Source organism: Leptodactylus fuscus, chromosome 6, assembly GCF_031893055.1.
Source record: "Leptodactylus fuscus isolate aLepFus1 chromosome 6, aLepFus1.hap2, whole genome shotgun sequence".
Taxonomy (NCBI): Eukaryota; Metazoa; Chordata; class Amphibia; order Anura; family Leptodactylidae; genus Leptodactylus; species Leptodactylus fuscus.
Genome location: NC_134270.1, coordinates 104043033 through 104061394, shown reverse-complemented (window position 1 = coordinate 104061394; position 18362 = coordinate 104043033). Strand labels below are relative to the sequence as shown.

At 41.6% G+C, this 18362-nt stretch overlaps 1 protein-coding gene across 1 annotated transcript in view; it reads right to left on the bottom strand.

Moving 5' to 3' along the window:
• DNAJC5 (DnaJ heat shock protein family (Hsp40) member C5) overlaps positions 1 to 18362 on the bottom strand; it is a 49330-nt gene that overhangs the window by 16964 nt on the left and 14004 nt on the right. Inside the window, exons 2-3 of the mRNA XM_075276949.1 lie at positions 4142 to 4257; positions 3773 to 3986 (exon numbers count right to left, since the gene is read on the bottom strand). Coding sequence (XP_075133050.1) covers positions 3773 to 3986; positions 4142 to 4248 — 321 coding nt within the window. The 5' untranslated portion in view covers positions 4249 to 4257. The remainder of the gene's footprint in view (positions 1 to 3772; positions 3987 to 4141; positions 4258 to 18362) is intronic.

The following is an 18362-nucleotide window of genomic DNA, read 5'->3' as shown; positions in this document are numbered from 1 at the left end:
CCTGAGGGATCTCCTCCCAGACCTGGACTAAAGCATCTGCCAACTCCTGGACTGTCTGTGGTCCATTGGTGAATGGAGCAAGACATGATGTCCCAGATCTGCTCAATCAGATTCAGGTCTGGGGAATGGGCAGGCCAGTCCATAACTTCAATGCCTTCATCTTGCAGGAACTGCTGACTCTCCAGCCACATGAGGTCTGGCATTGTCCTGCATTAGGAGGACCCCAGGGCTAACTGCACCAGCATATGGTCTCACACGGGATATAAGGATCTCATCACGGTACCTAATGGCAGTCAAGCTACTTCTGGCGAGCAGATGGAGGGCTGTGCAGCCCTCCAAAGAAATGCCACTCCTCACCATTACTGACCCACTGCCAAACCGGTCATGAAGGATGTTGCAGGAATCAGATCACTCCCTACAGTGTCTCCAGACTCTGTGCTCAGTGTAAACCTGCCTTCATCTGTGAAGAGCACAGGGCGCCAGTGGCGAAGTTGCCAATCCTGGTGTTCTGTGGCAAATGCCAAGCGTCCTGCACGGTTGAGCTGTGAGCATAACCCCCATCTGCGGACATCAGGCCCCCATACCATTCTCATGGAGTCGGTTTCTAACAGTTTGTGCAGACACATGCACATCTGTGGATTGCTGGAGGTCATTTTGTAGGGCTCTGGCAGTGCTCCTCCTGTTTCTTCTTGCAAAAGCGGAGGCAGCAGTCCTGCTGCTGGGTTGTCGCCCTCCTACAGCCCTCACCACGTTTCCTGGTGTACTGGCCTGTCTCCTGATAGCGCCTCCAGCCTCTGGACACTAGGCTGACAGACACAGCAAACCTTCTTGCCACAGCTCGCAATGATGTGCCATCCTGGATGAGCTGCTACCTGAGCCACTTGTGTGGGTTGTAGAGTCTCTTATGCTACCACGAGTGTGAAAACACAACCAACATTCAAAAGTGACCAAAACATCAGCCAGAAAGCATTGGTACTGAGATGTGGCCTGTGGTCCCCACCTGCAGAACCGCTCCTTTAGTGAGCGAGTCTCGATAATTGCCAATAATTTCCATCTGTTGTCTATTCCATTTGCACAACAGCATGTGAAACTGATTGTGAATCAGTGGTGCTTGGAGTTACAAAATCCTGACCAAAAAAAAAACAAAAAAAAACCCAGCTCCCATTGAAATCAATATATTTTTTGCTCCCGCTCGAGGAAAAAAGAAGCGACATGCCATTTCTTCAGGCGGACTCCGCAGCCGGTTCAGACATCCACCTGAAGACACTCTCTCCCGACTAGGCACATTCATTTGGGCCTAATCCAGAGCGGAGTGCAGAGACTGGCTATCGGCATCCAATCGTGGCTACAGTTTTTTTTGGTCCGGAATCGGAGGCGGCTTCACATAAGAGTTACTGATATGTGGGACATATGGACGTAATAATTAGGTATCTTCATAATTAAGGTCCTTCATTAGTACCCCCATGTGTCTCACATATTAGTAACCCTTATATGGAGCACACACGGGTTAATATGAGGGACATGATGGGGTTAACTGCTATTAATGTGAGGCACATGGAATTACTGAAACTAAATTAATATCCCCAAATGCCTGACATTACTAGGAATAGTAAGCAAGCATGTACCTGAGTGTTTTACTTTCACTTTACTTTGTAGCTTCCTCTTCACGATACAACAGGCAGATATAACAGACATCTTCTATAAGACACACTGTCAGTGGCCACCATGTGCACGATTCATTATCTGCAGATGTTACATTCTAGAGGCTACAGGACCTTTGATGATATCACAGTCACGTGACCTACATATCAAGCCAATCACAGAGCAGTAGCACTAAAGACTTCCGCCGAGCATACAAACTGTGCTTAAAAAAGTCGGCTTATACTCGAGTGTTTACAGTAATACATTTATAAAATATTGACATTTTATTGTGAAACACTGGCTGCTTATCACTTTTTTTTTTTATAGCTTACATAGTATTCAATACACTAGCCTGAGCAGATCTCAACTCCAGTCACATATACTATATATATTCGAGTATAAGCCGAGTTTTTCAGCACAGTTTTGTGCTGAAAAAGTCTGCCTTGGCTTATATTCGGGTCATTACGGTAATACCATAGTTACAGACCCAGCATGCAGACATGGGGGCTGGTGCCAGGCTGCAGCATCACCACGCTCCTGGCAGAAGTACCGGGGCCTTCTAGCAGAAGTACCGTAAGTACTTCTGTAGTTTGTAATAAACAACATCGCCATGGCGATGCTGCGGGCACGGCACCCGCCCCGGTGTCTGTATGCCGGGTCTGTAACTACGGTAGCTGCATAGTCTGTAGCTATAATGGCGACCACTCTGTTCCAGAATGGTCGCCATTAGAATCGGCACCTCCAATGTAACTCTTACAGTAGTAATGGCGGAGTTACAGTGGAGATGCCCTCCGCTGTGGGGAAGCGGCAGGCGGCGCCATGCCCCTGGAGAGGGCGGACGCGACCGCTCGCTCAAATGAGGCCCTGAAGCGTGAGGGAGATCCCCGGCCTCCAGAGCTGAAGGGGAGATCCTCGGCTGCCAGCAGGAGCGCGTACCTGGAGGAAGACCGCAGCTGTCGGATTTGAAGGCGAACTGCCGTCGGCAGAAGCACTGAGGGGAAATCCAGGCAGCCAAGTCTGCCGGGGATTCCCCTCAGCGCTTTTGCCCTTGGCCGGCCGCAGTTCCCCTTCAGGTCCGGCGGCCGAGGTCTTCCTTCAGGTCCGTGCTCCTGCTTGCGGCCAGGGATTCCCCTCAGCTCCTCTGTAAAGGCTCCCCAGCTGCAGTGACGATTTTTGCAATGTATTGCAATGCATTAGCATTGTAATGCATTGCATTAGTGATCAGACCCCCTGGGGTTCAAGACCCCTAGGAGGTGTAATGAATGCAAAAAAAAAAAAAAAAAAAAAAAGTATAAAAAAAAAAATTCAAATCACCCCCCCTCCTTTCCCTAGAACACATATAAAACTAATACTGTTAAACACATACACATTAGGTAGCCCTGTGTCCGAAAACGCCCTCTCTACTAATCTATAAAAATATTATTCCTGTACAGTAAATGCCGTAGCTGGGAAAAAAAAGAAAAAAAAAAAAAAAAGTTATCTAACTGCCCCTTCCGAGACTGGTTTTTTTCCCCCCCACTAGGAATTCAGTCAGACTATAGCCAGGCTAAATATAGGGTATCTGCAGTGCTCCTGTTCCGTCGTGAAGGGGTTAATAGGAGCACTGCAGATACCCTATATTCAGCCAGGCTGAATTCCAAGTGAGGGAAAAAAAAACAGTCCTCAAGCTCAGGGAAGGGGCAGACGGACAACCAAAACACCCCCTCCCCTTTCCCAGCACCCACTGCACTCAAAAACTCTGACCATTTTAATTTTTGAAATTTTCCAGTAGCTGCTGCATTTCCCCCCTAGGCTTATACTCGAGTCAATAAGTTTTCACATTTTTTTGTGGTAAAATTAAGGGGGTCAGCTTATATTCGGGTCGGTTTATACTCGAGTATATACGGTAGCTCTCAATATTGAGAGCTTCGGGAAATTATCGACTCCAGCTATACATAAAGTTTAATATATTCAGCCTTGGAAGATAATCGACTCCAGTCATACATAGCACTCTTTATATAAAAGTTTGAGGATATCAGTCATATGCTACATATACAGTCAGAAAGGACACCTGTGATCCCATAATCCCTAACCTGAAGAGAGGGCAAATGACAGTCCACATTCCTCCTACCGCTCTATCTCCATAACTTACCTTCGCCCACCAGCTGGATAGCACAAAGTATGTGTTGACATTCTCTTCCCCAAACTGTTCTGCCACATAGAGTCCAAGTGAGCCGTACTTGTCATAGATATTTCTCTTTGTGGCGTCTGTTAATATACCGTGTGCATTGTTGATCTCCTTGAATTTCTCAGAGGCTTCTGGATTATCTGGGTTTTTATCTGGATGGTATTTCAGTGCTAGCTTTCTACAAGATGGAATAACAAATAAATTATAGAAAAACCTGAAAAAAAACCATTGCAACATGTTTTCTATGTATTATATAAGGCTATTAATTCCCCACAAACTTTAAGATCTCTTTTCACTGTAAACGTCTAAAGGTGCATGAGAAGCTTTACTCACCGATAACATCTTTTGATGTCATCAGATGTGGCATTCTTATCCAGCCCTAGGACATGATACAGGGATTCTCCAGAGGTAGAGAGGGAGCGCTGCCGTTGGTCCGCCATCCTGTGTCACTAAACAGAGAAAGAATTTTACCAATATTAGTGAACGTGGGGAAGGGGGGGGGGTTAAAAATGGGACAAATATTTTTTTATTTCCATTTGTCTTTAACTCCCAATCCCTCCCTTCTACATATGTGCAAATATACTGTAAAATGAATGTTTCTTGATTTATGTTAATCTCCAAAAACCTAAATAAAAAATGTAAAAGAACGAGCAAGGACTTTTCATGACATCATATTCTGTCTGTATGCTCAAAAGGACTGGATTATTGTTCTCCACTCACATTTCAAGTTAGTGAATGTAATACAACTAGAGATGAGCGAACACTGTTCGGATCAGCCGTTCCGAACAGCACGCTCCCATAGAAATGAATGGAAGCACCTGGCATGGCGACCGGCCACCGGCAAAGTGTACGTGCCAGGTGCTTCCATTCATTTCTATGGGAGCGTGCTGTCCGGAACGGCTGATCCGAACAGTGTTTTGTCATCTCTCATCTCTAAATACAACCTGTCTGACTTACCCTTCTCCCCCCCCCCCTTTATCAAAAGACTGTGCACATGTGCAACCTACTAGTACCCTAAAGAGGCTGCATGGGGATAGGAAAAGGGGGGTGCTTTTCTCCAGAAACAATGCCTAGCTTGTGTGCTTTTGCGTCTGATAAGGCAGCTCAACCCTATTGAAGTGAAGAAGGCGGCAATACCACATACAATCTTTGGACAAGAGAAACCATCTTTGTGGAAAAGACAAAACATAATATTCATAAAATTGAGGCCCTTAATCACAGACAGTTCAGCAGTTAGGTATGTTAGTTCATCAAGTTTAGCAAATTAATGGTCACAAGATTCTATCATTTATCTCACAGGAAGCAAAGGATTGGGCAAGCTGGGCTCATAGATTGTGCAGACCTTAACACCACAGTGTTTAGATCTAAGATAATGGGGGACTATACTAAACAACTTACTTTCGAAAGCTGACATACAAGTGGTGCAAACTTTGGCACTTACCCTCAACTCTGTGCCCTGATTTCCACCATCTAAAAAAGTGAGGGGGGCAAAGATTCCTCAGCCCATCACACTTACTGTGACTCACCCTAGACTGAGGAAAGGGTTAAAGGGAGTCTATCATTGGCTCTAGTGATTTTTAGCTAAGCATATATTTGTATAGACTTTAGAAAGTCTATTCCAAACATACCTTTTATTCACTGAACCTCCCAGGAGTTTTTGAATTAGGGTCATTCCATATCAAGTGATCCAAATAGGAATATTTTTTTTACCTGACGTCTTTAGATTTTTTTTATTTTTATTTTTTATGAAGTACAACTTAAGTTAATTACAAATAAAAAGTTTTGAATTTTTTTCTTCATCAGTTAATTTTTTATAGACTTCTAAAGTTTTGAAAAAGTGTGAATTTTGGCCTGGTATGGCTTTACATTTTTTAACATATCTTGGGCTAGAATTAAGATAAATAGGTGGGAGAGGCATCATTTTTCTCAGAGCGGTACCGGCTTTCATTTGATATGTCACAAGACGATGTTTCTTTATATTTTGTTTTGGAGAAATCAAATTCAAAATTTTGATGTGCAATTGTGAAAAAAAACGTATGTTTTAAAATTGTGAAAAAATGCATTTGTGTTACTTGTGTTCTTGGTTATATTTGTACAGGTTTTCAACTTGGGACCAAATTGGGATCAATTTTTTTTTATTTTTTTTTAAGCCTTGAATCATCTGATTTTATGTTTGTGTGAACTTCTTCCTTTTTTCTTTTCAAATTACAACTTGCTGAATTCAACATTTATATGCAACAATACAAAAACATAAAAAACAAATACTGTAAGTGCCAGAACAAATACATCTTATCAGAACACAACTTGTCCAGCATTTTCAAACTGAATGCATTGAACAAACCAAAAGAAAAAAGCTGCTCATATCCTCAAGTGCGATTTTCTAAATAGTCTCATCCTAATTATATGTTAACGAGTACAAGAACCAATATTTGTAACACCTATTTCTACATGTAACAATTGTTTTTTTATTATATCACTAAACATGTAATTTATTAAGAAAAATAGTCCAGTAGATAAATCCTCATTCTATAAAATATGAACTAATCAGACAATTAATAGGACATTTTTAAACTACTGGCCTTTTATCATCAATTTGTCCTTTCTAGTGAATGAAATGTAATCTTGTCCATAAGCGCTTACTAGCAATGGCCATTTCCTTTTGTGTCACAGAGTATGTACGGCCTGTCATGGTGTTAGGCTCCACCTGAGTTAATATCTGATTTTTGTTGACTTGTAAAATGTCTGGTTTTCTTGGATACACAAAGGATGGTGCTGGACCAGAAGGATGCAAAAAAGTCAATTTTATGTCTTCATTTTCACAATCTTTGGAGAGTACAGTAGCCAGCCACCAGCGCCGATCATATTCACAGGTCACATAACCAGTTATGTCATCCATTGCCAATCTTGTGCCGCCTTCTACCACTTCATGGACTTCACTGTCCACAGGCTCAACAGATCTGAATTCAAGATTTTCGGAATGACACTAATAGTTATATTTTAAAATATTATCCCATCGCGATCCCAACTTGAATTTTGGTACAGATGTGGCTCGGAGCATAGCAGGCCCATGTGCATTTTTTTGACATATTTAAATAAAACGTTTTTTTCGGAAATGCGTTTTAAAATTTTGCGTTTGCGTTAACATGGGTAAAATATTAACAAAGATACTCTTGTGACATATTTGGTGAAAGCCTGTATAGTTCTGAGTAGAATGGCATTTATTTTGTTTCTCTATCTTTTTTCTAGCCTAAGTTATGAGGAGAAATGTAAAGGCAGGCAACACAGAAATTCTCACTTTTTCTGAACTTTGAAAATCAATTAAAAATCCAAAAAAAATTTCTAGAATTTTTTTTTCTTCACATTTTGCATTCTCTGACACACTATTACCAAATAACAAAATCTCAAAAGAATTAAAAATATAGAGGGAAAAATCATTGGTTCACTTGACACGGAATGACCCATTAGCCCTCTTTTATTGGTATGCTAATTTAGCCATCATGGAGCACTGGAAGTCTCAGTGATGCTCTCTGAGCACTGCTAGTGTGATATGTGTAAAGAAGGGGGAGGTAAGAGCAGGGAAGGCTGCTGCAGCTGATGATGACTCATCAGTCTTCCCTGGCTCTCACCTGCCCCTCCTTTACACATATTACAGAAGCAGTGCTCAGGGAACATCATAGAGGCTTCTGGAGTGCACCGTGGTGGCTAATTAGCACCGACTGCTGACCATAGGCCCAATGCACTTAGCCATGAGCAGGTCATTGAAAATAGGACGGGTGGCACACAGATTTGTATCCATATGCCATCTGTGATTTTCACTTACCCATCCATACATGAGCACAGCTGCAAAAATGGAAAGGTATACAATCTGCTCCATATTTTGCAACACTGCTCTACAGCCCGGCTGTACAAAATACACAGAAAATGATGATGCCATATATCATCCTCAATTGATAATATGGAGAAAATAACTATAGCCGTGGACATGAGGCCTAATGTTCTGTAAACTTAACAGTTAATAGTATAGAGCAACTATTCGCATAAATAGAAGCATACAGAACGCAGCAACTAAAAGCAGAGCTAGAATTCAGAAAACAGAGGTGTGAAGATGTCAATAGTAAGTAGCAAGAAGGAGGTTGTGAGTGGGACAAATGTCCTCACACAGAGTTAAATCCCCTCCGGAAAAGTCCTTTCTAATGCACTGTGTGATCACCCCTCCTCCCCACCATCTGCTGCTCAGCAGAGGTTTCTCTCTCTCTAATGATGTAGGGGCCTAGGTGTGAGGACACCACTACAGATAAGAAGCCTTTAGCTAGCATTGGCAACATTATAATGCAAAATTTATTATAGAAGTGACTAGCAGGCAGCAACAAACTATCACTAATCCTCTCCATGTTGTACGAGCAGAAAAGGCTTATTCACTGTATAACTTCTGGTAAACGGATTTATGTCTGTTAAAAAAAAAAAGAGTTTGAGTCAAAAAAGAAAGACCAATGAAATTCATTAGTTTATTTTCACCGACAGCTGAAATCTGATGCAAAACGGGTAACACATTTTCAACAAAAATTGAATGGATGCAAAATAAAAAACCCATTAACAACAGACATTTATGGACATTTTTTAATGCCTATTAGATCCATCAATAGTGTCACTGTAGTGTGCATAAGGCATATGGGTGCATTCACACAAAACTTACTGGCCTGCACCTTCTGCCAAGACAGATACTCCCAGCACTAAAGTTACCGATGCTGCTACTGTAGGAGTCCATGCCTCAGTCACATATTGTCCCGTACTCTAATTGAGCAATCTGGCAAACACACAAACCAAGTTTACCAGGTGAAACTTGGTCATGTGAATGTGCCCCAAGACTAGCATAACTAACAATTACTTAAAGGAGTTGTCCAGGATAAAGTGAGATTGAACCCCTAAACTAAGCTCCCTCCCCCCCGTCTAACTTCTAATTTACTTCAATAAAGGAAAAAAAAAAAAAAATTTAAAAAAGGGACGCTTTCTGATAATCCAATGACATTCCATTTCACTGATTGTGAAACAGAACTTCACCATTACTCTTCCCCCCCTCCCCTGTCCCCATCAATACTCACGGGGGTGGGGGTGGGGGGGGGGGAGTATGGGAAGGGGTAATAATGGGTGGGCTTGCTAGGCATAGTGAGACAGGGAGAGTTTTGCAACGAAGTGAGTGGGGGGGCTGCGTGAGAGGGAACAAGGGTAGAAGCTACACAGCAGAAAGTTACACCATGTAAACAAAGACAGAGGATGCATCAGCAACCAGAGACACCCAGAAATCACTCTAAACACTGCTAAAGGTATATGGCTTATTACAATGGAATCAATCAGAAAGTAAGCAAGCGAAAGTCTCAAATTCACTCTTTAAATTCAATTCTTAAAGTCACTGACAGCTGATGGTTTACATTTCTGTTAGAATATCACTTTCAGATTGAGATTCAGTAACTCCACTAGATTAAATCTCCTTACTGAAGTTGACATGAAATGCTTAAATATTCCAACAGTTCCTCTTATCCAGATGTAGAATGGAATAAAAAGAAAAGAGGCACCGAGCCGACCAATGTGTAGTAATGAGTAAGAGGGCAAGGTCAGCTGACAAAATTAGGCCGCTCACCTGACAGGGTTGTAAAGGATACAACAACCCTGATAGTATAAAATGCAAATGATGGAAGCAGGTTTAGGCAGCAGCTGGTCACACGCCAGATGACGTCAGGAGATACCAGTTAAAGACCATCCTCCATTGATATAGAGAAAGAAGACCGCGCTCACCCAGGGACCAACACAATCTTTATTAGCACAACGCGTTTCGAGCTGAAGAGCTCTTTATCAAGTGCACAGAATTACCTTAAAACACAAACACAAAACACTAAATTGCCAAGTTCAGACAAACAATACAAAAAAGTACAACATTGAGACAATAATAAACATAAATAAATATAAATAAAAAATGTAGTTGAAGTCACTAGATCAATGTCCAGTGCCCCAAATGATGACCATAGCTTAAAAAGCTCCAACACCGCATACAATACAGAGTAACATCATGCCAAAAGGCATTACCAAATTCAATTCGAATTATTCAATAAGAAGAAAGTAGCTACATAACAATAAAGACCAAAATCGATCATCAGACCAGAAGGATAAAAGTATGTAGACCCCAAAGTGGGTAGGCATAAAAGAGAAACTTAATATCTGCTTACCACTCCTGTTTGTAGGTTCCTGCATAGTCACAGGCATGATCGATAACCCATTTAAAGTCATGGCACAGGAAATAGCATCGCGCGGCAGGCCTGCGAGCATGCCGAGCTGATGCGGCGTCCGGATCTAAACACTGCGCATGCGCGTGAAGAAAAAAACATGCGCAAGCGCCATACGGTCTGAATGCCAGACGCGGGTGCCGCAGCTAAAGACCTTAAGGTCTATACAATCTAAACGTCCGGCCGGATATCGAATTAACTAAGTGGCACAACGAACAAAATACCGGCAGATAGACTGCAAAGAATCAAGGAGCTCACACAACTCCAGGTTCAAATACCGAAGCTACAGGGACCAAAAGAACAAAAAAAAATTTAAAATACAATTAAAATATATAGGAACCTCAAAATAACTAATTGGAGATACCAAAATGTAAATTAAGTAAGCCAATGTGATGAATAACTGTTGGATATATATGGCAAAAAAATATAAGGGGATTCAGACAGTATGGCGCTTGCGCATGTTTTTTTCTTCACGCGCATGCGCAGTGTTTAGATCCGGACGCCGCATCAGCTCGGCATGCTCGCAGGCCTGCCGCGCGATGCTATTTCCTGTGCCATGACTTTAAATGGGTTATCGATCATGCCTGTGACTATGCAGGAACCTACAAACAGGAGTGGTAAGCAGATATTAAGTTTCTCTTTTATGCCTACCCACTTTGGGGTCTACATACTTTTATCCTTCTGGTCTGATGATCGATTTTGGTCTTTATTGTTATGTAGCTACTTTCTTCTTATTGAATAATTTGAATTGAATTTGGTAATGCCTTTTGGCATGATGTTACTCTGTATTGTATGTGGTGTTGGAGCTTTTTAAGCTATGGTCATCATTTGGGGCACTGGACATTGATCTAGTGACTTCAACTACATTTTTTATTTATATTTATTTATGTTTATTATTGTCTCAATGTTGTACTTTTTTGTATTGTTTGTCTGAACTTGGCAATTTAGTGTTTTGTGTTTTAAGGTAATTCTGTGCACTTGATAAAGAGCTCTTCAGCTCGAAACGCGTTGTGCTAATAAAGATTGTGTTGGTCCCTGGGTGAGCGCGGTCTTCTTTCTCTATATCAATGGAGGATGGTCTTTAACTGGTAGATGTAGAATGGAGTCAGAGTTGGGACCAATTTTGGGTTGAGACAAAAAAAGCTCTGCCTGCTCAGGCATACAAATAAAAGGATTAATTATTTTGAATACAATTATATAATTGTTAGTATAGTATTGCATAATTAAATAGATGAAAATCATAACATGACCCAGGATATGAAGATCCTGGTACTGAGAGGGAATTTCAAGAGCAGAAAAGATCGCCTCATATGGGAGGTTAAACTTATGGTGAACTTTAACACGCTTCAGAGGGGTTTAAACCAGGCCCAGGGTTTTATGACGTTTTACAACCACTAGTCAACACTCACTGATCAAAGAAGCCATAAACACAGAGAACTTTCCTGTGAACTGATATATATGTTTTTTCACTGTTTATTTACATGGTGTTCTGTTCTCCATCTATTTTGCATCTAACACTCCATTTCTCTGTGTATATATATGCCTACCTTCAGAAATTGTGTTATACCATCCTGATGAAGGGACCTCTATAGTCCCGAAAGCTCGATATGTCATGAAAAAACTTTAAGTTAGCCATTAAAAAAAAGGTATCAACTACTGAGGACTTCTCTCAAAAAATTTCTTTCATTTAATTAAATAGATAAAGTTAATTCCATATTTACTTTGTCACTAGCTTTTTAATGAATGTTAGAGGATCAGAGATTCAGAGGAGCTTTATTGCTTCTGTCTGTCAGACTTTTATGAAGGAGTCAGCGTTAGGCCTGGTTCACATCTGCATCGGTAATCCATTCTGGGGAGTCTGCATGGGGACCTCCCCGAACGGACTACCGAACGCATTGGCAAGTGGTGTGCAGTGAAAGCACACGGCCCCCATAGACTATAATGGAGTCCGTGTGCTTTCCGCATGGTCTCCACACGGAACATGCGGACAGAAAAGTACTTCATAATCTACTTTCCTGTCCGCATGACTGGTGCAGAAAGTACACAGACCCCATTATAGTCTATGGGGTCCGTATGCTTTCACTGCACACCTCTTGCAAATGAGTTAGGTAGTCCGTTTGGGAGGGTCCACATGCAGACTCCCCAGAACGGATTACCGACGCAGATGTCAATCAGGCCTCAGAGTTGGGCTGTGGAGAAAGAGAAGTCAGTTCAGCCTACTGACAGCCCTGCTCTTTTCCCAATGTCAGCGTCAGAGCTGGAAACAGGAATAACTGGACATACTGCAGCCCTGAAAGACTTAATGGTGCACCAAGGCGGGCCACATGCATTATATAAAAGCGCCTAAGATGCGGCCACTTGCTTGTTAGTGGGATTTTTGTACTGACAATATTACCAACAACCACCAAACTGGCACATTAGAAGGTGGCATTATAGAAGAAATTGCACAGAGTATGTGCAAATTTGGATGATCATGGCAAACACTTACAGTCCTATGAAAAAGTTTGGGCACCCCTATTAATCTTAATCATTTTTAATTCTAAATATTTTGGCGTTTGCAGCAGCCATTTCAGTTTGATATATCTAATAACTGATGGACACAGTAATATTTCAGGATTGAAATGAGGTTTATTGTACTAACAGAAAATGCGCAATATGCATTAAACCAAAATTTGACCGGTGCAAAAATATGGGCACCTCAACAGAAAAGTGACATTAATATTTAGTACATCCTCCTTTTGCAAAGATAACAGCCTCTAGTCGCTTCCTGTAGCTTTTAATCAGTTCCTGGATCCTGGATGAAGGTATTTTGGACCATTTCTTTCTACAAAACAATTCAAGTTCAGTTAAGTTTGATGGTCGCCGAACATGGACAGCCCGCTCTCAAATGATCTGAAAACAAAGATTGTTCAACATAGTTGTTCAGGGGAAGGATACAAAACGTTGTCTCAGAGATTTAACCTGTCAGTTTCCACTGTGGGGAACATAGTAAGGAAATGGAAGACCACAGGGACAGTTCTTGTTAAGCCCAGAAGTGGCAGGCCAAGAAAAATATCAGAAAGGCAGAGAAGAAGAATGGTGAGAACAGTCAAGGACAATCCACAGACCACCTCCAAAGAGCTGCAGCATCATCTTGCTGCAGATGGTGTCACTGTGCATCGGTCAACTATACAGAGCACTTTGCACAAATAGAAGCTGTATGGGAGAGTGATGAGAAAGAAGCCGTTTCTGCACGTACGCCACAAATAGAGTTGCCTGAGGTATGAAAAAGCACATTTGGACAAGGCAGCTTCATTTTGGAAACAAAAATTGAGTTGTTTGGTTATAAAAAAAGGCGTTATGCATGGCGTCCAAAAAGAAACAGCATTCCAAGAAAAACACATGCTACCCACTGTAAAATTTGGTGGAGGTTCCATCATGCTTTGGGGCTGTGTGGCCAATGCCGGCATCGGGAATCTTGTTAAAGTTGAGAGTCGCATGGATTCCACTCAGTATCAGCAGATTCTTGAGAATAATGTTCAAGAATCAGTGACGAAGTTGAAGTTACGCCGGGGATGGATATTTCAGCAAGACAATGATCCAAAACACCGCTCCAAATCCTCAGGCATTCATGCAGAGGAACAATTACAATGTTCTGGAATGGCCATCCCAGTCCCCAGACCTGAATATCATTGAACATCTGTGGGATGATTTGAAGCAGGCTGTCCATGCTCGGCGACCATCTAACTTAACTGAACTTGAATTGTTTGTCCAAAATACCTTCATCCAGGATCCAGGAACTGATTAAAAGCTACAGGAAGCGACTAGAGGCTGTTATCTTTGCAAAAGGAGGATCTACTAAATATTAATGTCACTTTTCTGTTGAGGTGCCCATACTTTTGCACCGGTCAAATTTTGGTTTAATGCATATTGCACATTTTCTGTTAGTACAATAAACCTCATTTCAATCCTGAAATATTACTGTGTCCATCAGTTATTAGATATATCAAACTGAAATGGCTGTTGCAAATACCAAAATATTTAGAACTAAAAATGATTAAGATTAATAGGGGTGTCCAAACTTTTTCATAGGACTGTATTTTTGACCAACAAATTATCAAACATGACCTACAAATCAGATATTTTTTTTAAAAAAAAAAATAATTAATCGGCAAGCTATATATCATATGCTGTACTTTTTTCTGTGATGGCCCACTGTCTGCAGCATTTTCCTAAACAGATGAAAATAAGATGTAGTGTAACAACACAATCCAGTCCAAGAGATGCTAAAAGGAAAGTCTTTTGGCCTCCATCGAGTGAATAGAACATGCTGAAGTTTAAAGAGAGTCTGTCATCAAAACCCAGCATATCAATCCCCGCAGATAGGAAGTTTAGGATCACCTGAATCAAATAGTATTTTCTGCCTGTCAATTGATGCCTCAGTTTCAGAGATCACTGTTTTTTGTCAATATGCAAACTAGCTCTTTGGAGCAACGAGGGAGTTCCCTCATAGCTCCAAAGCGCTTACATACTGACAAAAAGGCACAACAATGGTGGCACTACTTCACAAGGGGAAAATGCTGTTTGACCCTAACCTATCAATCTGTGGAGCTGGGTTTTGTTGACAGACTCCCTTTAACAATATATCAATCACTTTTCTTACAACACTGTTGCACTATATACACAAGCTGTACCCTCTAGCAGGGAGCAGAAACAGAATATGCAGAAGAGGAACACATTGACTGATATCAACCAATGTGAATATAAATGCAAAAGCAGCTCTCCACCCTATAAAAAAATCAATGTTTTCTCTGACCAATCTCACAGGATGATCAGCCTCCATGACATAAGGGAGTGAAAGCTAGGTCATTAACCTCTCTGCAGCCAAATTAATGCACACAGAAATATCAAATATAGAGCTCATGTGATGCTAAAAACAGATGCAAAAGAAATGTAGCTTATCTTGGTATAAAAACTCACAATATGCTTAAAGTAGCTAAAACAACTAACAGCGTGTAAAAGGAGTGTCAGGATCACGTACACCTATGGACGTAAATGTCTATGGGGGTTCTCAGTTCTGGGGATCAACTGTATTAATTTGATTAATTTACCATTTTTGAGCCTAATGTAAATTTGTTTTCGACTCCTGGTGCCCTACCACACCACAAGATGAAGAAGCTCTTAGGGCTCGTTCACACGTGAGCCCAGGGGAGGTTTTTGACAGCGGATTTCGCATCAAAAACCTCCCCTTACAATGGTGGTCTATGCAGACCGCCAGGCTTCTTTTTTCCGCTAGCGGCGGGCTGCTGCTAGCGGAGAAAAGAAGCGACCTGCCCTATCTTCAGGTGGCAGCCGCGCGGGTTGAGTCGCGCGGCTTCCGCCCCCGGCAGCACCCTCCTATGTCGGCTCATTCATTTGAGCCGACAGCGGAGGGGAAAGCCGCAACCGCGATGGTCGTGGCAGGCGGGTTTTGACCAGAGAGAGACGCGGCTCGCCGCGGCTCTCTCGGTGTCAAAACCCGCACGGGCAGTTCACGTGTGAACTAGCCCTTATGCTTCCACATACTATTGGCCCTACCAGCTTTATCACTGGTGTGTACAAGGCCATTTTCTCTGGCAGGAGGTGCTCAGTGGTGCTGGACAAGTAGGTAGGGGGCTGCAGCAGTTTTTTCCAGCCTACCTTTACAAACTCCCTTGATATTAGAAAGAACTAACTCATTCAAAAAAAAAAAAAAAAAAAAAACCTGCATAACTGGTATCTCCACATCCCCCTCCGCCAGCTTTTATGCAAACCCGTTGAAGAAAATAAAATTGAAAAATTAAGATTTTACTTTTAGGCCATATTGCCAGGCCCCATTCTAAACCCTGAAAGCATGTAACATGAAGTGGGATCATGAGGAGCAGTAAGGTGTTCGCATTTGCTTTTTTGGAATAATACATGACCCTTTCCCAGTAAAGAAGGGCTATAGCATTGGTAGATTAAATCACTGACTGACTCGGTAAACTGCCAACAGCCATGGACAGATAGAAGCAGTAAAGCTTCTCTAGCTCATGAAAAAAAGCTAGGGATTAAATTGCTAGAAAAGGTAAATATGCAAAACGTATAAAACTAATGAATCATACAATATAGATAGTTGTAAAAGGTCACCTAAAATATTTATAAAAAAATTTTCTCCAACTGCAATTCCACAGAGATTTTGGCCACCACTACCTATACCAGGGATTAACTGTGTGAGCCCACAAACAAATTCAATAACCCAGAAAACTAGAACACCAAACTTTCCACAGTTTATGATCATGACAGAACAACCATCTTGATTTGCTCTTTGGACCCCACAGATGAGCTGTTAGAGGCAGGATTTCTTCTCTATAGGATCGCTGCAAATAGATAATCACTCTATAGCCGTGATGGTGAATCTATGGCATGCGTGCCAGAGAGGGCACGCAGAGCCCTCTCTGTTGGCATGCACACTGTCGCCCAAATCGCTCACTAATGGGGAATCCGGTACAAGATTCCCCGTTAGTGAGCGATTGCTACTTTCAGCTGTGTGTGCAAATGCACATACAACTAAAAGCTGTCAGTGTAGGCTGTGGTCTGCACGAGGGGCACACTGTACCGTGTGGGGGCCACGGCGGGGCACACTGTACCGTGTGGGGGCCATTCACTATTTATATCAAACAGTATCTTATTTATAGCAGACATTATTAGTACAGGCCATAATAACATTGTACGGTCACTATAAAACAGATCCTGCATGATGTAAAATAGTGAACATGCTATACTCCAAACCAAAGAACAGCGTAAAATTTAACTTTTATAAAATAATGTTAAAACAATAACTCCGGGTATATAGAAGATAAAGTGTCAAACTAACTGCATAACCTTCCTAATAAAGTCTTTGCATGAAAATGACTCAATTAGTGTCTAGCTCCCAACCCTCTAGTTCAGAAGCCAAGGGTATGCTTATTGATCCAGAAATAACTTCTCCCCTGGATCAATAACAGATAGACAAATGTCTCACTAATATTTAAATATTAAAAGAAGACAGAACATTGGCATGCCGTCTATAAAGTAGCAAAATGGGCTAGGGTATTCCTATATTAGGATATAAGCTACATCCCACTCTGCCCAATGTTAGCTATCCGGCATCAAGCCGATATAGCAGCTGATGGTAATTTGCTGAGGATCTATTCAAAGGTTTTAGGTCCCCATTCACATATAGTATAGTCCCGTGTGCGCGCTCCAATGGGAGGAGGGAGGAGGGAGGCGTGCCCTATGGTTAGTTCCGGTGGACACGCCCCTTTTTCGGAGCGATGCGCAGGGAAGGCCGGCGATAACATACATTATGGACTGGGTATAAAGGTAGGTGGTATGCCGTTATGCCCTCAGCTTTCATCCTGGTACCTGTGCCTACCATCAAGGCACGGGGAACGGTGGTTTTAACCGCCCATCTTCTATAGACAGAAAGTGGACTATTGAGTTCAAAGTAAATGTGAGCCGCCGAAAAAGGAGGTAGATAGGCTCCGATAGGGTTCCTGGCTATTAGGATATATGGAAAGCATAGGATACCTAAATGATTTGCAGTAAGATTGAAGCAACAGACTTTTTTAGTCATTTAGTCTCCTGATGAACTCCTAAATACGGGAGGGAAACGCGTTGAGACGGGACTATACTATATGTGAATGGGGACCTAAAACCTTTGAATAGATCCTCAGCAAATTACCATCAGCTGCTATATCGGCTTGATGCCGGATAGCTAACATTGGGCAGAGTGGGAGGTAGCTTATATCCTAATATAGGAATACCCTAGCCCATTTTGCTACTTTATAGACGGCATGCCAATGTTCTGTCTTCTTTTAATATTTAAATATTAGTGAGACATTTGTCTATCTGTTATTGATCCAGGGGAGAAGTTATTTCTGGATCAATAAGCATACCCTTGGCTTCTGAACTAGAGGGTTGGGAGCTAGACACTAATTGAGTCATTTTCATGCAAAGACTTTATTAGGAAGGTTATGCAGTTAGTTTGACACTTTATCTTCTATATACCCGGAGTTATTGTTTTAACATTATTTAATAAAAGTTAAATTTTACGCTGTTCTTTGGTTTGGAGTATAGCATTTTCAGATAGTGGATTCAAGTGGAGTTTTTTTTAAAATAGTGAACATTAATTGTTCAAAAGTACCAAATACAGAGAGCTCTGTAAAGACTCATTAACACGACTGTAATTTGTGGGTCCACAATTGTGGACCCGCAGAGTATTAAGGTTAAATTGCCATGTTTGCACTCCACGATAATTT